Source organism: Anomaloglossus baeobatrachus, chromosome 2 (genome assembly GCF_048569485.1).
Source record: "Anomaloglossus baeobatrachus isolate aAnoBae1 chromosome 2, aAnoBae1.hap1, whole genome shotgun sequence".
NCBI lineage: Eukaryota > Metazoa > Chordata > Amphibia > Anura > Aromobatidae > Anomaloglossus > Anomaloglossus baeobatrachus.
Genome location: NC_134354.1, coordinates 36437733 through 36459437, shown reverse-complemented (window position 1 = coordinate 36459437; position 21705 = coordinate 36437733). Strand labels below are relative to the sequence as shown.

Sequence of the window (21705 nt, the reverse complement as noted above, 5' to 3'; positions counted from 1 at the left end):
GGGACAGTCGAGGTTTCGGTCCTTTCGGGGCGCGGGCAGGTCCCAATTCTCCTCGTCCAAAAGACCTCAGAAGGATCAGAGGAACTCCGATTCATGGCGGTCTAAGTCACGTCCTAAAAAGACCGCCGGAGGTACCGCTACCAAGGCGGCTTCCTCATGACTTTCGGCCTCCTCACGCCGCATCCTCGGTCGGTTGGCAGGCTCTCCCGCTTTTGCGACTCCTGGCTGCCACAGGTAAAAGACCGTTGGGTGAGAGACATTCTGTCTCACGGTTACAGGATAGAGTTCAGCTCTCGTCCTCCGATTAGATTCTTCAGAACATCCCCGCCTCCCGAGAGAGCCGATGCTCTCATGCAGGCGGCGGGCACTCTGAAGGCAGAAGGAGTGGTGGTTCCGTTCCTTTTCAGCAACCGGGTCACGGTTTTTACTCCAACTTGTTTGTGGTTCCAAAGAAGGACGGGTCTTTCCGTCCGGTCCTGGACCTAAAACTGCTCAACAAACACGTAGAAAACAGGCGGTTCCGGATGGAATCCCTCCGCTCCGTCATCGCCTCAATGTCCCAAGGGGATTTCCTGGCATCGATCGATATCAAAGATGCTTATCTCCACGTGCAGATTGCACCAGAGCATCAGCGCTTCCTGCGTTTCGCCATAGGGGACGAACACCTTCAGTTCGTGGCACTGCCTTTCGGCCTGGCGACAGCCCCACGGGTTTTCACCAAGGTCATGGCAACGGTAGTAGCGGTCCTCCACTCTCAGGGACACTCGGTGATCCCTTACTTAGACGATCTGTTTGTCAAGGCACCCTCTCAGGAGGCATGCCAACACAGCCTCAACGCTACTCTGGAGACTCTCCAGTGTTTCGGGTGGATCATCAATTTTCCAAAGTCAAATCTGACACCGGCCCAATCGCTGACATATCTTGGCATGGAGTTTCATACCCTCTCAGCGATGGTGATGCTTCCGCTGAACAAACAGCGGTCACTGCAGACAGGGTTGCAATCTCTCCTTCAAGGTCAGTCACACACCCTGAAGCGCCTCATGCACTTCCTGGGGAAGATGGTGGCAGCAATGGAGGCAGTCCCTTTCGCGCAGTTTCACCTGCGTCCTCTTCAATGGGACATCCTACGCAAATGGGACAGGAAGTCGACGTCCCTCGACAGGAACGTCTCCCTCTCTCAGGCAGCCAAAGATTCCCTTCGGTGGTGGCTTCTTCCCACTTCATTGTCGAAGGGGAAATCCTTCCTACCCCCATCCTGGGCGGGGGTCACGACGGACGCGAGTCTGTCAGGGTGGGGAGCAGTTTGTCTCCACCACAGGGCTCAGGGTACGTGGACTCAGCAAGAGTCCTCCCTTCAGATCAATGTTCTGGAGATCAGGGCAGTGTATCTTGCTCTAAAAGCTTTCCAGCAGTGGCTGGAAGGCAAGCAAGATCCGAATTCTTTCGGACAACTCCACAGCGGTGGCTTACATCAACCACCAAGGCGGAACACGCAATCGGCAAGCCTTCCAGGAAGTCCGGCGGATTTTGATGTGGGTGGAAGCCACGGCCTCCACCATATCCGCAGTCCACATCCCGGGCGTAGAAAACGGGGAAGTAGTCTTTCTCAGTCGCCAGGGCATGGACGCAGGGGAATGGTCCTTTCACCCGGACGTGTTTCAGGAGATCGGTTGCTGCTGGGGGAGGCCGGACGTCGACCTTATGGCTTCCCGGCACAACAACAAGGTCCCGGCATTCTTGGCACGGTCTCACGAGCACAGAGCTCTGGCGGCAGACGCCTTAGTTCAGGATTGGTCGCAGTTTTAACTTCCTTATGTGTTCCCACCTCTGGCACTGTTGCCCAGAGTGTTACGCAAGATCAGGTCAGATGCCGCCGCGCCATTCTCGTCGCTCCAGAATGGCCGAGGAGGTCGTGGTACCCGGATCTGTGGCATCTCACGGTGGGCCAACCGTGGGCACTACCAGACCGACCAGACTTGCTGTCCCAAGGGCCGTTTTTTCCATCTGAATTCTGCGGCCCTCAACCTGACTGTGTGGCCATTGAGTCCTGGATCCTAGCGTCCTCATGGTTATCTCAAGAGGTCATTGCCACTATGAGACAGGCCAGGAAACCAACGTCTGCCAAGATCTACCACAGGGCGTGGAAGATATTCTTGTATTGGTGTTCTGATCAGGGAGTTCCTCCCTGGCCATTTGCCTTGCCCTCTTTTCTTTCCTTCCTTCAATCCGGATTGGAAAAAGGTTTGTCGCTCGGCTCCCTTAAGGGACAAGTCTCAGCGCTCTCTGTGTTCTTTCAGAAGCGCCTAGCCAGGCTTCCTCAGGTACGCACGTTCCTGCAGGGGGTTTGCCACATAGTCCCTCCTTACAGGCGGCCGTTAGAACCGTGGGATCTAAACAGGGTTCTGATGGCCCTTCAGAAGCCACCTTTCGAACCTTTGAAGGATATCTCTCTTTCTCGCCTTTCGCAGAAAGTGGTCTTCCTAGTTGCGGTCACATCACTTCGGAGAGTGTCTGAGCTAGCAGCGCTATCATGCAAGGCTCCTTTCCTGGTGTTTCACCAGGACAAGGTGGTACTGCGCCCGGTTCCGGAATTTTTTTCCGAAGGTGGTATCCCCTTTTCATCTCAATCAGGATATCTCCTTACCTTCTTTTTGTCCTCATCCACATCAATGTGAAAGGGATTTGCATTTGTTAGATCTGGTGAGAGCTCTCAGAATCTACATTTCCCGTACGGCGCCCCTGCGCCGCTCGGATGCACTCTTTGTCCTTGTCGCTGGTCAGCGTAAGGGATCACAGGCTTCCAAATCCACCCTGGCTCGGTGGATCAAGGAAACAATTCTCGAAGCCTACCGTTCCTCTGGTCTTCCGGTTCCCTCAGGGCTGAAGGCCCATTCTACCAGAGCCGTGGGTGCGTCCTGGGCTTTGCGGCACCAGGATACGGCTCAGCAGGTGTGCCAGGCGGCTACCTGGTCGAGCCTGCACACTTTCACCAAACACTATCAGGTGCATACCTATGCTTCGGCGGATGCCAGCCTAGGTAGACGAGTCCTTCAGGCGGCGGTTGCCCACCTGTAGGAAAGGGCCGTTTTATGGCTCTATTACGAGGTATTATTTTACCCACCCAGGGACTGCTTTTGGACGTCCCAATTGTCTGGGTCTCCCAATGGAGCGACAAAGAAGAAGGGAATTTTGTTTACTTACCGTAAATTCCTTTTCTTCTAGCTCCAATTGGGAGACCCAGCAACCGCCCTGTTCCCTTCGGGCTGTTGTTTTTTTGTGTACACATGTTGTTCATGTTGAATGGTTTCAGTTCTCCGATAATTCTTCGGATTGAATTTACTTTAACCAGTTTATTAGCTTTCCTCCTTCTTGCTTTTGCACTAAAACTGAGGAGCCCGTGATCCACGGGAGGGTGTATAGGCAGAAGGGGAGGGGCTTTACACTTTTTAAAGTGTAATACTTTGTGTGGCCTCCGGAGGCAGAAGCTATACACCCAATTGTCTGGGTCTCCCAATTGGAGCTAGAAGAAAAGGAATTTACGGTAAGTAAACAAAATTCCCTTCTTTACCTGCGTTTTTGGTCCGTTTTTGCTGCAGAAATTTCTTGAGAAATTCTTGTAACCTTTCTGCAGACATTCCCCAGCAAAACCTATGGCAAAAAAAATTAGCTGTGCGCACACTGCGTTTTTTTCTTAAGAAAATTCTTTCAGTAGATTTTCTTAAGAAAAAGAATGAGCAGTCACTTCTTTTCTGCAGCTAACTGCGTTATTTGCCATAGATAATTGGCACAATAACGCAGGGAGCAACCAGTGGTAAAAACGCACCGAAAACGCGGCAAAAACGCAGGTGCACTAATCCTTCACTCTTAAGAAATTTCTTAAGAAAAATCATTTTTCTAGTGTGAACATAGCCTAAGTCGGCGGACTGTGAGCCTTTTTGCTCCTCTGTATACTTTGCTTTTGTTTTTTTTCTTTTGCGCAGCTGCATGTAGTGTTGTCTCCTCTCTGTGCCTTCATCTCACATCAGAATGAGTTTGGGCCCATAAATATACAGTGGGTGACAAAAGTTTTGAACATGTCACCAATTTCCCAAGAAAATATATTTCTAAAAGTGCTATTGACATGGATTTATCACCAGATGTCAGTAACAACCCATCCAATCCACACAGGCAAAGAAATCAAACCATAGATGTCCATAAATTGTGTAATAATGAGAAATGACACAGGGAAAGTATAGAACACGCGTACCGAAATGTATTTAATACTTTGTATAAAAGCCTTTTGTTTTTTGATGAAGCTTCAAGATGTCCCCAGCATGGAGAAACTTGTCACCTGCATTGCTCAGGTGTGGTTTTTGGCCATCCCCCTTCCACACAAACACTCTTCACATTCTGCAGGTCCCGGCTCCTTCTATTGTGAAATGCCCTTCCTTATCTCATCGTCTTCATCCTGGTAGATGGCAGCAGCTGTCTGTTTTATCATCAATGTCTCGGTACATTTGTCCATTTATCCTTCCTTCAATTATATGGAGTTTGCTTGTGCCGCATGCTGAAAAAAACAGCCGCACACTATGAAGTTCCCACTTCCACACTTCACTCTTGATGTTTTTGGGTGGTTTGTCTTTTGGCCTCCAAACATGGTGTACTCTGGCATCCAAAGAGTTCAATTTTGGTCTCATCTGACCAGACTATATTCTCCCAGTATTTCACAGACTTCTCTAAATGATGTTGCGCAAACTTTAAACGGTCTTGTGCCTGATTTTCGTTCAGCAGTGGAGTATTGCACGGTGAGCGTGCATACAGGTCATGGAGGGTGAGTGCATAACTTGTTTTCTTTGGAACAATTGTACCTGCTGATTCCAGGTCTTTTGGTAGTTCTCCACAGGTGGTTATTGGCATTTGGGCAACTCTTTTGATGGTTCTTTTCACTCCTCTTGTCTGAAAGCCTTGCAGCGATCACCTTATCGTGCCCGGTTTATGATTAACTGATTTTTTTTTTTTCCACTTTTGGCTTGCAACAATGCTCTATGGAACCTTCAGTAGTATAGAAATGCTTTTGTAACCAATGCCATCAGTATGTTGTGCAACAATAAGGTTGCGAAGGTCTTGAGACCACTCACTGATTTTACCCACCTTGAGATGTTTCTTGTAGTGGTAGTATGGAGATCTTTTTTATAGGCCATCAGTTGTAGCAGCTGATACTATTTTTCATTAAGTGACAGGATTGCTTTCTAATTAGGCTAGGTTCACCCGGCGGCCGGCTGCTGTGAGCGATTGGCTGATCACCCGGCGGCCGGCTGCTGTGAGCGATTGGCTGATCACCCGGCGGCCGGCTGCTGTGAGCGATCGGCTGATCACCCGGCGGCCGGCTGCTGTGAGCGATCGGCTGATCACCCGGCGGCCGGCTGCTGTGAGCGATCGGCTGATCACCCGGCGGCCGGCTGCTGTGAGCGATCGGCTGATCACCCGGCGGCTGGCTGCTGTGAGCGATCGGCTGATCACCCGGCGGCCGGCTGCTGTGAGCGATCGGCTGATCACCCGGCGGCCGGCTGCTGTGAGCGATCGGCTGATCACCCGGCGGCCGGCTGCTGTGAGCGATCGGCTGATCACTCTCTCACGTTTTACAACGGAGTCCGACAATTAATTCTTATTCTTGTCATCCGTTCTACAACGCATCAGTCACAAGCGTCAAGCAACGCATGTGACTGATGAAAAACAACGGAAATGTGAACCTAGCCTTAGTGATAGATTTCAGCCGTTGTCATGACTTTTTACATGGCTTTTTGCACCTACTTTCTTCATGAATGACAAAATTTAAATGTTTTTTTTTTTTTTTCCTTTGATTTTACAGGGGCCACTTGGAAGATGTATACGACATTAGCTGGACACAGGACAGTGTCTTCATGGTTTCAGCATCTGTGGATAATTCAGCAATTATGTGGGACACTGTTAAAGGTGGGATAATATTTGCCTTTTGCATTTTTTTTTCTATGAAACGTACTGTTTTTAAAAATAAATTTTCCAGATTCTCTTTGCCGTCCAAGGAAACTATTATTTTTTTTTTTTTTAGTGACATGCGAGTCATAATATCAATAATTAATGTGTGATCGGTTTCACACAAAAAGCAAAATGATATGAAACCTGCTGCAGTAACCAACACAGGTTCTATATGCTCCGGTGTCAGTACTGCAGTCATGAATCTGTAGGACTTCAGCGAGCTCTGCTTCGGTGTCAGTACTGCGGTCGTGAATCTGCAGGACTTCAGCGAGCTCTGCTCCGGTGTCAGTACTGCGGTCATGAATCTGGAGGACTCCAGCGAGCTCTGCTCCGGTGTCAGTACTGCGGTCGTGAATCTGCAGGACTTCAGCGAGCTCTGCTTCGGTGTCAGTACTGCGGTCGTGAATCTGCAGGACTTCAGCGAGCTCTGCTTCGGTGTCAGTACTGCGGTCATGAATCTGCAGGACTTCAGCGAGCTCTGCTCCGGTGTCAGTACTGCGGTCGTGAATCTGCAGGACTTCAGCGAGCTCTGCTCCGGTGTCAGTACTGCGGTCGTGAATCTGCAGGACTTCAGCGAGCTCTGCTCCCGGTGTCAGTACTGCGGTCGTGAATCTGCAGGACTTCAGCGAGCTCTGCTCCCGGTGTCAGTACTGCGGTCATGAATCTGCAGGACTTCAGCGAGCTCTGCTTCGGTGTCAGTACTGCGGTCATGAATCTGCAGGACTTCAGCAAGCTCTGCTTCGGTGTCAGTACTGCGGTTATGAATCTGCAGGACTTCAGCGAGCTCTGCTCCGGTGTCAGTACTGCGGTCATGAATCTGGAGGACTCCAGCGAGCTCTGCCCCGGTGTCAATACTGCGGTCGTGAATCTGTAGGACTCCAGCGAGCTCTCCTTTCTTCGGCGCTCCATTGGGAGACCCAGACGATTGGGTGTATAGCTACTGCCTCCGGAGGCCACACAAAGTATTACACTAAAAAGTGTAAGGCCCCTCCCCTTCTGCCTATACACCCCCCGTGGGATCACGGGCTGCTTCAGTTTTATGCTTTGTGCGAAGGAGGTCAGACATCCACGCATAGCTCCACTGTTTTAGTCAGCAGCAGCTGCTGACTATGTCGGATGGAAGAAAAGAGGGCCCATACTAGGGCCCCCAGCATGCTCCCTTCTCACCCCACTTTTGTCGGGTGTTTGTTAAGGTTGAGGTACCCATTGCGGGTACGGAGGCTGGGGCCCACATGCTGTTTTCCTTCCCCATCCCCCTGAAGGGCTCTGGTGAAGTGGGATCTTACCGGCCTCCAGGCTCTGAGGCCGGGCTCCATCCACAGACCCGGAGATCCTGCTGGAATGGAGCGGAGTATCGTCAGGGACAGGCCCTGCAACGTTAAGGTACTCTGTGTCCCCGTACAGTCTATGCACAGACACACTCCAGCGTTGCTGGGTGTGTTAGTGCGCCGGGGACAGTAGCGCTGCGCGCTTGGGCTTTACTCACTGCAGCTTAGCTGAGTGAGTTTATGTGTCGGGAACTACCGCGCCAGCCGCTGCTGGAGCTGCGGAGCGGCTGAGACTTGTGGTGCGCCGGGGACTTTCGCGCTGCCGCGCTTTTACGACGGCAGCGCTTATAAATCTAGTCCCCGGCTTTTGCGGCCTAGTTACGTTTCGTTCCCGCCCTCAACCCTGCCAGTCAGGGAAGGGGCGAGACGCTGTACAATGATCAGCGCCGAGGGCTGGAGTCTTATTTACATACTCCAGCCCTCTCACTGGGCACAGGGGGACGCCAGTTTCCCGCTCTTGTCTGGGGCACGCCCACGGCCCGCCCCTCTTTACAGGACGCCGGCAGCCATTCCTGCAGGCAATCTAAGCTGGAGAACGGACACAGGCTCTGGGAGACCCAGCAAAGGGATTCTGGCGACCACTTACCCGCTTATGCGGGCGGTAAGCAGCACCTTGGTGCTGACCCCACTATTGCCACAGTGTTTTTTTGTGTACTTTATCCTTGTACTTATATTTGCAAGACCATACACAGACACACGCCAGCATTGCTGGGCGTAGAGTGCGCCGAGGACAACAGCGCTGCGCGCTTGGACTATACTCACTGCAGCTTAGCTGAGTGAGTTTATCTGTGGGAAACTGCCGCGCTGGAGGCTGCGGCGCGGCTCAGACTTGTGGCTGTACGGTCGCTTCTTGGCGGTATACCCCTAGATAGCTCTGAGGAGACAACAGCATGTCGTCAGCATGGAGCAAGGGGGCCAAGGCACAGGTTTTCTATGCTGTCTGTACCGCACGTGAGGCTGTTTTACCGGCAGGTTCCACTAACCCCTAATGGGTAGAGTCTCTGCTAGTGGTGGCCCAGAGAGGGCCACCTGTGAAACTGTCCAGAGGACAGAGTTTGCAGTTTTTTTGCTGATAAAATGTCTTGGACTATGAACAAAATTCTAGCAACTTTGCAGTCCAAGGCGGTGACTCAGACCAAGGGCATTGTTGAATCAAGGCTCCCCGGTCTCCCTCAGTTGGAACTAATCCGTGCTCCAAGGGGGGTCCCATACATCCCAGACTGAAGGCTCTGACACGGACGACAGTCCCAGACAGCCTAAGCGAGCTCGCTGGGAGAGACCCTCGACTTCACACACTGGTCAGGGTCTCAGCGAGAGGATTCTCTGTATGATGAGGTAGCTGGTCAGGTTTCTGATCCTGAGACCGCTTTCATTCTGGATGCTCCTAATGGGACGCCATGGTGAATGATCTCATAGCGCCCATCAATACACTGGTGGATATTTCTCCCTCAGCCCCTCCAGTGGAGGAGGCAGCTTCAGCAGGAGAAATTCCATTTCAGGTATCCCAAGCGTAAATTCAGTACTTTTTGGGCCTCTCTGACTCAGAGGAGCAGTCCAGAAACGCTACGCTTATCCAGACAAGCTTTTCTCCGCCGCGCCATCCTCCATAGTTGCAGTGGAAGATGGGACTTCACTTAAAGATGCCATTGACAGACAGATGGACCTCTGGTTGAAATCTGTCTGTGAAGCTATCGGCGTGTCGTTTGCTCCGGCATTCGCAGCCGTATGGGCACTCCAAGCTATTTCAGCTGGTCTTGCGCAGATAGACACTGTCACACGTACATCTGTGCCGCAGGTGGCGTCCTTAACCTCGCATGCATTGCGACTTACGCTATTCATGCTGTCCTGGACTCTACGAGCCGTACGCCGGTGGCATACGCCAACTCCGTGGTTTTGCGCAGACCCTTGGGGTTAAGGGAATGGAAGGCAGCTCCTGCTTCCAAAAAGGGCTTAACCAGTTTGCCATTATCTGGTGACAGACTGTTGGCTGAGCGATTGGATGAAATCATTAAACAGGCCAAGGGTAAGGATTCTTCCTTACACCAGCCCAGATCAAACAAAACCCAAGGAAGGACAGTCGACGTTTCGGTCCTTTCCAGGCTCGGGCTGGTCCCAATTTTCCTAGTCCAAAAGGACTCAAAAGGCTCAGAGGGGCTCAGACTCCTGGCGGGCTCAATCACGACCAAAGAAGGCAGTCGGAGGAACCGCTACCAAGGCGGTTTCCTCATGACTTTCAGCCCTCTCTCTCTCTCCGCATCCGCGGTCGGTGGCAGACTCTCCCGCTTTGGCGGCATTTAGCTGCCACAGGTCAAAGACCGGTGGGTGAGACACATTTTGTCTCACGTGTACAGGATAGAGTTTTGTTCTCGTCCTCCGGCTCGATTCTTCAGAACTTCCCCACCTCTCGACCGAGCCGATGCTCTTCTGCAGGCAGAAGGAGTGATGATCCCTGTTCCTCTTCAGGAACAAGATCACGGTTTTTACTCCAATCTGGTTGTGGTGCCAAAAAAGGACGGCTCTTCCGTTCCGTTCTAGACCTAAAACTGCTCAAAAAGCAGTGTAAACCAGGCGGTTCCGGATGGAATCCCTCCGCTCCGTCATTGCCTCAAGGTCTCAAGGAGATTTCCTAGCATCAAGAGACATCAGGATGCTTATCTCCACGTGCCGATTGCTCCAGAGCACCAGCGTTTGCTGCGATTCGTTATAGAAAACGAGCATCTTCAGTTCGTAGACCTGCCCTTAGGTCTGGCGACAGCCCCACGGGTTTTCACCAAGGTCATGGCTGCAGTGGTAGCAGTCCTGCACTCTCAGGGTCACTCTGTGATCCCTTACTTGGACGATCTACTTGTCAACGCACCCTCTCAAGAGGCATGCCAACGCAGCCTGAACGTTGCGCTGGAGACTCTCCAGAGTTTCGGGTGGATCATCAACTTTTCAAAGTTAAATCTGACACCGACCCAATCACTGACATATCTTGGCATAGAGTTCTATACTCTCTCAGCGATAGTGAAGCTTCCGCTGGACAAACAGCGTTCACTACAGACGGGGGTGCAGTCTCTCCTTCAAGGCCAGTCACACCCCTTAAGACGCCTCATGCACTTCCTAGCGAAGATGGTAGCAGCAATGGAGGCAGTCCCTTTCGCGCAGTTTCATCTGCGTCCACTTCAATGGGACATTCTCCGCCAAAGCGATGGGAAGTCGACGTCCCTAGACAGTAACGTCTCCCTTTCTCAGACGGTCAAGGACTCTCTTCAGTGGTGACTTCTTCCCACCTCATTGTCAAAAGGAAGGTCCTTCCTACCCCCATCCTGGACGGTGGTCACGACAGACGTGAGTCTGTCAGGGTGGAGAATAGTCTTTCTCCACCACAGGGCTCAGGGTACGTGGACTCAGCAGGAGTCCACCCTTCAGATCAATGTTCTGGAAATCTAAGCAGTGTATCTTGCCCTGCAAGCCTTCCAGCAGCGGCTGGAATGCAAACAGATCCGAGTTCAGTCGGACAACTCCACAGCGGTAGCATACATCAACCACCAAGGCAGAATACGCAGTCGGCAAGCCTCCCAAGAAGTCCGGCGGACTCTGATGTGGGTGGAAGACAGAGCATCCACCATATCCGCAGTTCACATCCCGGGCGTAGAAAACTGGGAAGCAGACTTCCTCAGTCGCCAGGGTATGGACGCAGGGGAATGGTCTCTGCACCCGGACGGGTTTCAGGAAATCTGGGGCCTTCGGGGGAGGCCGGACGTCGACCTAATGGCGTCTAGGCACAACACCAAGGTCACGAGTTTCATGGTGTGGTCTTACGATCAACGAGCTCTGGCGGCAGGCGCCTTAGTTCAGGATGGGTCGCAGTTCCAGCTACCCTATGTGTTTCCCCCTCTGGCCCTGTTGCCCAGAGTGCTACGCAAGATCAGCTCCGATTGCCGCCGCGCCATCCTCGTCGCCCCAGACTGGCAGAGGAGGTCGTGGTACCCGGATCTGTGGCATCTCAGTCGGCCAGCCGTGGGCACTACCAGACCGGCCAAACTTACTGTCCCAAGGGCCGTTTTCTATCTGAATCCTACGGCCCTGAACCTGACTGGGTGGCCATTGAGTGCTGGATCCTAGCGTCTTCAGGATTATCTCATGACGTCCTTGCCACCATGTGACGGGCTAGGAAGCCGACGTCTGCCAAGATCTACCACTGGACGTGGAAGATATTCTTACCTTAGGGCTCTGCTCAGGGAGTGTCTCCCTGGCCATTTGCATTGCCTACTTTTCTTTCCTTCCTGCAATCGGGTTGGGAAACAGGTTTGTTGCTCGGCTCCCTTAAAGGACAAGTTCCAGCGCTGTCTGTATTCTTTCAGAAGCGCCTAGCACGACTTCCTCAGGTACGCACGTTCCTGCAGGGGGTTTGTCACATTGTCCCTCCGTACTGAGGCCGTTAGACCCATGGGATCTGAACAGGGTACTAATTGCTCTCCAGAAGCCGCCCTTCGGGCCTCTGAGGGATGTTTCACTTTCTCCACTTTCACAGAAAGTGGCCTTTCTGGTAGCGGTCACGTCTCTTCGGAGAGTGTCCGAGCTAGCAGCGCGGTCATCCAAAGCTCCCTTCCTGGTGCTTCACCAAGACAAGGTAGTGCTGCGCCCGATTCCGGAGTTTCTCCCTAAGGTGGTATCCCCTTTTCATCACAATCAGGATATCTCCTTACCTTCCTTTTGTTCTTATCCATTTCATCGATATGAAATGGATTTGCATTGTTGGATCTGGTGAAGAGCACTCAGAATCTACATTTCCCGCACGACGCCCCTGCGCCGATCGGATGCACTCTTTGTCCTTGTCACTGGTCAGCGCAAGGGGTCGCAGGCTGCCAAATCCACCCTGGCTCGATGGATCAAGGAACCAATCCTTGAAGCCTACCGTTCTGCTGGGCTTCCGGTTCCATCAGGGCTGAAGGCCCATTCTACCAGAGCCGTGGGTGCGTCCTGGGCATTACGGCACCAGGCTACGGCTCAGCAGGTGTGCCAGGCGGCTACCTGGGCGAGTCTGCACGCCTTCACCAAGCGTTATCAGGTGCATGCCTACGCTTAGGCGGATGCCAGCCTAAGTAGAAGAGTCCTGCAGGCGGCGGTTGCCTCCATGTAGGGAAGGGCTGTTTTTACAGTCCAAACTTGAGGTATTAATTTACCCACCCAGGGACTGCTTTTGGACGTCCCAATCGTCTGGGTCTCCCAATGGAGCGCCGAAGAAGAAGGGAATTTTGTTACTTACCGTAAATTCCTTTTCTTCTAGCTCCAATTGGGAGACCCAGCACCCGCCCCTGTTCCTTCGGGATTTTTGGTTGTTCGGGTACACATGTTGTTCATGTTGAATGGTTTCAGTTCTCCGATGTTCCTTCGGATTGAATTTGTTTAACCAGTTATTGGCTTTCCTCCTTCTTGCTTTTGCACTAAAACTGAAGCAGCCCGTGATCCCACGGGGGGTGTATAGGCAGAAGGGGAGGGGCCTTACACTTTTTAGTGTAATACTTTGTGTGGCCTCCGGAGGCAGTAGCTATACACCCAATCGTCTGGGTCTCCCAATTGGAGCTAGAAGAAAAGGAATTTACGGTAAGTAACAAAATTCCCTTCTATCTGATAACACATTTATAGTCTATCATAGAGGGGTCGTTCACTGCTTTGACGTTCAAAAGAAAGGAAAAAAAAAAATAGTGGTGCCAAACGCAAAAACAAAAGCTCACCTACTGGACCCCTGTTGTTCCTCCACATTTCGGATGACATTCCCTGCAATCTCCTGACGTCCTCTTTCAACAAGAGGAGAATGGGTGTTGTCGAGTGACTGCTGCAGCTGCTGATTGATGTGGGGTTTTTTTTTTAACCCCTTCAGCCCCCAGCCTGTTTTCACCTTAAAGACCCGGCCATTTTTTGCAATTTTGACCAGTGTCACTTTGAGAGGTTATAACTCTGGAACACTTCAACGGATCCTGGCGAATCTGACATTGTTTTTTCGTGACATATTGTACTTCATGTCAGTGGTAAATTTACGCCGATATGTTTTGCGTTTATTTGTGAATATTTCGGAAATTTTGGCGAAAATATTGTAAATTTCGCAATTTTCAAAATTTGAAATTTTATGCCCATAAATCTGAGAGATATGTCACACAAAATAGTTACTAAATAACATTTCTTTGTCGCTCCATTGGGAGACCCAGACAATTGGGTGTATAGCTTCTGCCTCCGGAGGCCACACAAAGTATTACACTTTAAAAAGTGTAACCCCTCCCCTCTGCCTATACACCCTCCCGTGCATCATGGGCTCCTCAGTTTTATGCTTTGTGTGGAAGGAGGCACACATCCACTCATGCATTCTCATTTTAGTTATATCGGTTGGAAGAAAAGTGGGCCCCCACGGGGCCCTCGGCATGTTCCCTTCTCACCCCACTACGTCGGCGGTGTTGTTCAGGTTGAGGTACCCATTGCGGGTACAAAGGCAGGAGCCTCATGCCGTTTTCTTCACCATCCCTTAGCGGCTCTGGGAGAAGTGGGATCCTGAGCGGTCATCCATTTACTGGGACCGTGCTCCCTCCGCAGCCCCTGTGGGAATCTGCCGGACCGGAGTCTATTCAACCTCAGGGACCGGGCCCTGCAACTCTAAGGTACTCTGTGTCCCCATGGGGGACTGTGCAGGGAGCGCACCTTCTTCCTGGACGCTGCGGCAGCTGCTGAATTGAGAAGTCCTGCGGACTTCCGCGCCGACCGTGCCTGCTTGTCGGGCGCGGTCTCAAATTTAGTCCCCGGCTTCATCGCGGCCTAGTCGCAAAAATCCCGCCCCCAGGCCTGCCAGTCAGGGGTAAGGGCGGGACTGCCGACCTGACGTCGGATGTGAGGGCTGGAGCATCCTGCATGTTTCCTCCCCCCTCACTGATCATTGTGGGGACCCCAGATTCCCGCACTTTCCTGGCGCCGCCCACGGCTCCACTCCTCCCCTGAGAGCTCCGGCAGCCATTTTTTGGGCATTCTGCCGGTGGAGGATTCTCAGGAACAGCTCTGCAGCTCCCGGGGACCTAAGGCAGGGAATCTGGAGGACACACACACGCCGCTTGTTAGCGGTCGGTAAGCCACACCGGTCACCCGGTGCTGGTCCCCCCTAGGGTGCCAGAATAGATACATATTTATATATATATATTTCTGTTCGGTCGGGCTGTATACCCTTTTTTGCCCATATACCCTCAGTGATCATTCTCCTAGGAGACAACAGCATGTCGTCCACAAGGAGCAAAGCTGCTAAGGCACAGGGTTTTTTTGTGGCCTGTACCTCTTGTGGGGCTATGTTACCTGCGGGTTCCACCTACCCTCACTGTGAGCAATGCTCGACCCCTGTTTCGCTTGCTCAGCCGGAGCCTCGGTCACTAGTGGGCCCCCCGGCTCAGGTAGACCCCCCTGCTCCCCCTGTCCAGGCGGCAGGGACAGAGTTTGCCGTTTTTGCTGAGAAACTCTGAGTCACTTTCACAATCCATGGCTCAGTCTATGGACAAATGGTCTGCCAAGCTGCTTGAAGCTTTGCAGTCCAGACCGGTCCTTACACAGGCCCCGGGCCCTGTTGGATCGTCCCCTCCAGGCCCCTCTCTGTCCGCGCCGCAGCGCGCTCCCAGGGGGGGCCCTAGGTCTCACGTGGAGGACTCCTGCCCGGACCACAGTCCCAGACCGGCTAAGCGGGCTCGCTGGGAATCTTCCCCGACTTCTTCACGCTGCTCGGGTTCCCAGCTTGAGGACTCTCTGGAGGACGAGGCGGACGTCGCAGCTCAGGGCTCTGACCCTGACGTTGCTCTCAATCTTGATACACCTGAAGGGGACGCCATAGTAAATGACCTTATCTCGTCCATCAACCAGGTGTTAGATATATCTCCCCTGCCGCCACCTGTAGAGGAGTCGACTTCTCAGCAGGAGAAACACCAGTTTCGGTTCCCTAAACGTACACGGAGTGCGTTTTTCGATCACTCTAACTTCAGAGATGCTGTCCAGAAGCCCAGAGCGGTTCCGGACAAGCGCTTTACTAAGCGCCTTACTGACACACGTTACCCCTTCCCCTCTGACGTTGTTAAGGGTTGGGCTCAATGTCCCAAAGTGGATCCTCCAGTCTCTAGATTGGCGGCTAGATCTGTGGTATCGGTTGCAGATGGCTCATCGCTAAAAGATGCCACTGACAGGCAGATAGAGCTCCTGGTGAAATCCATCTATGAAGCCACGGGCGCGTCTTTTGCCCCGGCTTTTGCAGCCGTGTGGGCACTCCAAGCTATCTCAGCTTGTCTGGCTGAGATTAATACGGTCACACGTAATTCTGCTCCGCAGGTTGCGTCTTTGACTTCTCAGGCGTCAGCTTTTTCTTCCTACGCCATGAACACAGTTCTAGACTCTGCTAGCCGTACAGCGGTGGCATCCGCTAATTCTGTGGCAGTCCGCAGGGCCATGTGGCTGCGCGAATGGAAGGCAGACTCGGCTTCCAAGAGGTTCTTAACCGGTTTGCCGTTTTCTGGCGACCGATTGTTTGGCGAACGATTGGATGAGATTATTAAGGAATCCAAGGGAAAGGACTCCTCCTTACCCCAGTCCAAACCGAAGAGACCTCAGCAACGGAAAATACAATCGAGGTTTCGGTCCTTTCGTTCCTCCGCCAAGCCCCAATCCTCTTCGTCCAACAGGCCGGAGAAAGGCCAGAGGAACTCCTATGCGTGGCGGGCTAAGCCACGCCCCCAAAAACCCGCCGGAGGCAATGCCTCCAAGGCGGCCTCTTCATGACTCTCGGCATCCCCGAACCGCATCCTCGGTCGGTGGCAGGCTCTCCCGCTTTTGCGACGCCTGGTGGCCACATGTTCAAGACCGATGGGTGAGAGACATTCTGTCTCACGGTTACAGGATAGAGTTCAGCTCTCGTCCCCCGACTCGTTTCTTCATAACCTCTCCTCCCCCCGCGCGGACCGATGCACTTTTTCAGGCGGTGGACGCTCTGAAGACAGAAGGAGTTGTGATCCCTGTTCCCCCCCAGGAACATGGTCGCGGCTTTTACTCCAACTTGTTCGTGGTGCCAAAGAAGGACGGTTCGTTCCGTCCCGTTCTGGACCTCAAACTACTCAACAGACATGTGAGCATCAGACGGTTTCGGATGGAATCTCTCCGCTCGGTCATCGCGTCGATGTCACAAGGAGACTTCCTAGCATCGATCGACATCAAGGATGCTTATCTCCATGTGCCGATCGCACCCGAACATCAACGCTTTTTGCGTTTCGCCATCGGGGACGAACACCTTCAATTCGTGGCATTGTCTTTCGGCCTGGCGACAGCCCCACGGGTGTTCACCAAGGTCATGGCATCTGTTGTGGCGGTCCTACACTCTCAGGGCCACTCGGTGATTCCCTACTTAGACGATCTTCTGGTCAGGGCACCCTCTCAGATGGCGTGTCAAAACAGCCTTACCGTCGCCCTGGCGACTCTCCAGCAGTTCGGGTGGATCATCAACTTCCCAAAATCCAAGTTGACACCGACCCAATCACTGACTTACCTCGGGATGGAGTTTCATACTCACTCAGCGGTAGTCAAGCTACCGCTGGACAAACAGCTTTCTCTGCAGGCAGGGGTGCAATCTCTTCTTTGGGGTCAGTCACACCCCTTGAGACGTCTCATGCACTTCCTGGGGAAGATGGTGGCAGCGATGGAGGCAGTGCCCTTCGCGCAATTCCATCTGCGGCCACTCCAGTGGGACATTCTCCGCAAATGGGACAGGAGGTCGACTTCCCTCGACAGGAACGTCTCTTTCCCTTGCAACCAAGAAGTCACTTCAGTGGTGGATCCTTCCCAACTCTCTGTCGCAGGGAAAATCCTTCCTACCCCCAACCTGGGCTGTGGTCACCACGGACGCGAGCCTGTCAGGGTGGGGGGCGGTTTTTCTCCACCACAGGGCTCAGGGAACCTGGACTCCGATAGTCATCCCTTCAGATCAATATTCTGGAGATAAGGGCAGTGTATCTAGCCCTATTGGCTTTTCATCGGTGGCTGGAGGGCAGGCAGATCCGTATCCAGTCGGACAACGCCACTGCCGTCGCATACATCAACCACCAAGGAGGCACTCGCAGTCGTCAAGCCTTCCAGGAAGTCCGACGGATTCTGCAGTGGGTGGAAGCCACAGCCTCCACCATCTCCGCAGTTCACATCCCGGGCGTAGAAAACTGGGAAGCAGATTTTCTCAGTCGTCAGGGCATGGACGCGAGGGAATGGTCTCTTCACCCAGACGTGTTTCGAGAGATCTGTCGCCGCTGGGGAACGCCGGACGTCGATCTCATGGCGTCACGGCACAACAACAAAGTCCCGGCATTCATGGCTCGGTCTCAGGATCACAGAGCTCTGGCGGCGGACGCTTTAGTTCAGGATTGGTCGCAGTTTCGACTGCCTCATGTATTTCCTCCTCTGGCGATGCTGCCCAGAGTGCTGCGCAAAATCAGGTCCGACTGTCGTTGCCCCATTCTCGTCGCCCCAGATTGGCCGAGGCGGTCGTGGTACCCGGATCTGTGGCATCTCACGGTGGGTCAACCGTGGGCGCTCCCAGACCGCCCAGACTTGCTGTCACAAGGGCCGTTTTTCCATCTGAATTCTGTGGCCCTCAACCTGACTGTGTGGCCATTGAGTCCTGGCTCCTAGCGTCCTCAGGGTTATCTCAAAATGTCATTGCCACCATGAGACAGGCCAGGAAACCAAAGTCCGCCAAGATCTATCACAGGTCTTGGAGGATCTTCTTATCCTGGTGCTCTGATAATGGTTTTACTCCCTGGCCCTTTGCCTTACCCACTTTTCTTTCATTCCTCCAATCCGGAATGGACAAGGGTTTGTCTCTCGGCCCTCTCAAGGGACAAGTATCGTCGCTATCCGTATTTTTTCAAAAGCGTCTAGCCAGGCTTCCGCAGGTCCGCACGTTCCTGCAGGGAGTTTGCCACATAGTCCCACCTTATAAGCGTCCGCTGGAACCCTGGGACCTTAACAGGGTGCGAACTGCTCTTTAGAAACCACCTTTCGAGCCGCTGCGGGATGTCTCTTTATCGCGTCTTTCGCAGAAGGTGGCATTTCTAGTGGCAGTTACATCGCTCCGTAGAGTGTCGGAGCTGGCAGCGCTGTCATGCAAAGCCCCCTTCCTGGTTTTTCACCAGGATAAGGTGGTTCTGCGTCCTGTTCCGGAATTTCTCCCTAAGGTGGTATCTCCTTTTCATCTCAATCAGGATATCTCCTTACCTTCATTTTGCCCTAATCCAACTCACCAATGTGAAAAGGATTTGCACTCATTAGATCTGGTGAGAGCACTCCGGCTCTACGTGTCTCGCACGGCGCCCCTGCGCCGTTCAGATGCGCTCTTTGTCCTTGTCGCTGGCCAGCGTAAGGGTTTGCAGGCTTCCAAGTCAACCTTGGCTCGGTGGATCAAGGAACCGATTCTTGAAGCCTACCGTTCTTCTGGGCTTCCGCTTTCTTTGGGGCTGAAAGCCCATTCTACCAGAGCCGTGGGTGCGTCCTGGGCATTGCGGCACCGGGCTACGGCTCAACAGGTGTGTCAGGCAGCTACCTGGTCTAGTCTGCACACTTTCACGAAACACTATCAGGTGCATACCTATGCTTCGGCAGACGCCAGTTTAGGTAGGCGAGTCCTTCAGGCGGCGGTTGCCCACCTGTAAGAGGGGGTCGTTTTCGGCTCTTTTTTATCGAGGTATTCTTTTACCCACCCAGGGACTGCTTTTGGACGTCCCAATTGTCTGGGTCTCCCAATGGAGCGACAAAGAAGGGAATTTTGTTTACTTACCGTAAATTCCTTTTCTTCTAGCTCCTATTGGGAGACCCAGCACCCGCCCCTGTTCCCTTCGGGTTGTTTGTTCTTTTGTGTACACATGTTGTTCATGTTGAATTGTTCTTTTGGTTCATGGTTTTCAGTTCTCCGAACATCCTTCGGATTAAATTTACCTTAGACCAATTTATAAGTTTCCTCCTTCCTGCTTTTGCACCAAAACTGAGGAGCCCGTGATGCACGGGAGGGTGTATAGGCAGAGGGGAGGGGTTACACTTTTTAAAGTGTAATACTTTGTGTGGCCTCCGGAGGCAGAAGCTATACACCCAATTGTCTGGGTCTCCCAATAGGAGGTAGAAGAAGAAGGGAATTTTGTTACTTACCGTAAATTCCTTTTCTTCTAGCTCTTATTGGGAGACCCAGACGATTGGGGTATAGCTACTGCCTCCGGAGGCCACACAAAGCACTACACTAAAAAGTGCTAGGCCCCTCCCCTTCTGGCTATACCCCCCCGTGGTATCACGGGTTCTCCAGTTTTAGTGCCAAAGCAAGAAGGAGGAAAGCCAATAACTGGTTTAAACAAATTAACTCCGAGTAACATCGGAGAACTGAAAAACCGTTCAACATGAACAACATGTGTACCCGCAAACAACAAAAAAATCCCGAAGGACAACAGGGCGGGTGCTGGGTCTCCCAATAAGAGCTAGAAGAAAAGGAATTTACGGTAAGTAACAAAATTCCCTTCTTCTTCAGCGCTCTATTGGGAGACCCAGACGATTGGGACGTCCAAAAGCTGTCCCTGGGTGGGTAAAGAAATACCGCATGTTAGAGCTGCAAAACAGCCCTCCCCTACGGGGGTGTCACTGCCGCCTGCAGGACTCTTCTACCTAAGCTGGCGTCCGCCGAAGCATAGGTATGCACCTGATAATGCTTGGTGAAAGTGTGCAGACTGGACCAGGTAGCTGCCTGGCACACTTGTTGAGCCGAAGCCTGGTGTCGTAATGCCCAGGACGCACCCACGGCTCTGGGTGAGTGGGCTTTCAGCCCTGAAGGAACCGGAAGCCCCGCAGAACGGTAGGCCTCTAGAATTGGTTCTTTGATCCATCGAGCCAGGGTGGCTTTAGAAGCCTGCAACCCCTTGCGCGGACCAGCGACAAGGACAAAAAATGCATCGGAACGGCGCATGGGCGCCGTGCGGGAAAAGTAGATTCTGAGTGCTCTCACCAGATCTAACAAACGTAAGTCCTTTCCATACCGGTGAACCGGATGAGGACAAAAGGAAGGCAAGGATATATCCTGATTAAGATGAAATGAAGATACGACCTTAGGGAGAAACTCCGGAATGGTGCGCAGCACTACCTTGTCCTGGTGGAACACCAGGAAGGGAGCCTTGGATGACAGAGCTGCCAGCTCAGACACTCGCCGAAGCGATGTGATCGCAACGAGAAACGCCACCTTCTGTGACAGGCGAGAAAATGAAACTTCCTTCAGAGGCTCAAAAGGCGGCTTCTGGAGAGCAACTAGTACCCTGTTGAGATCCCATGGATCTAACGGCCGCTTGTACGGGGGTACGATATGACAGACCCCCTGTAGGAACGTGCGCACCTTAGAAAGACGTGCTAGACGCTTCCGAAAAAAAAACGGATAGTGCCGAGACTTGCCCCTTAAGGGAGCCGAGCGACAAGCCCTTTTCTAACCCCGATTGCAGGAAGGAAAGAAAAATAGGCAATGCAAATGGCCAGGGAGACCCTCCCTGAGCCGAGCACCAGGTAAAGAAAAACTTCCACGTTCTGTGGTAGATCTTAGCAGAAGTGGACTTCCTAGCCTGTTTCATGGTGGCAACGACCCCTTGGGATAATCCTGAAGACGCTAGGATCCAGGACTCAATGGCCACACAGTCAGGTTCAGGGCCGCAGAATTCCGATGGAAAAACGGCCCTTGGGACAGTAAGTCTGGCCGGCCTGGTAGTGACCACGGTCGGCCGACCGTGAGATGCCACAGATCCGGGTACCACGATCTCCTCGGCCAGTCTGGGGCGACGAGTATGACGCGGCTGCAATCGGATCTGATTTTTGCGCAGTACTCTGGGCAAGATTGCCAGAGGTGGAAACACATATGGGAGCCGGAACTGCGACCAATCTTGCACTAAGGCGTCTGCCGCCAGAGCTCTGTGATCACGCGATCGTGCCATAAATGCCGGGACCTTGTTGTTGTGCCGAGACGCCATTAGGTCGACGTCCGGCACCCCCCAGCGGCGACAGATTTCCTGAAACACGTCCGGGTGAAGGGACCATTCCCCTGCGTCCATACCCTGGCGACTGAGGAAGTCTGCTTCCCAGTTTTCTACGCCCGGGATGTGAACTGCGGATATGGTGGATGCTGTGTCCTCCACCCACATGAGGATTCGCTGGACTTCCTGGAAGGCTTGCCGACTGCGCGTCTCTCCTTGGTGGTTGATGTATGCCACCACTGTGGAGTTGTCCGACTGGAGTCGGATCTGCGCTCTTTCTAGCCACTGCTGGAAAGCTAGTAGGGCAAGATACCCTGCCCTGATTTCCAGAACATTGATCTGAAGGGTGGACTCCTGCT

The 21705-nt window shown here is 52.8% G+C and overlaps 1 protein-coding gene across 1 annotated transcript in view; it reads left to right on the top strand.

The window, feature by feature from the left end:
* Nucleotides 1-21705, top strand: part of CHAF1B (chromatin assembly factor 1 subunit B) — a 228460-nt gene that overhangs the window by 56347 nt on the left and 150408 nt on the right. Inside the window, exon 5 of the mRNA XM_075332921.1 lies at nt 5849-5952. Within this exon, the coding sequence (XP_075189036.1) occupies nt 5849-5952 (104 nt within the window). The remainder of the gene's footprint in view (nt 1-5848; nt 5953-21705) is intronic.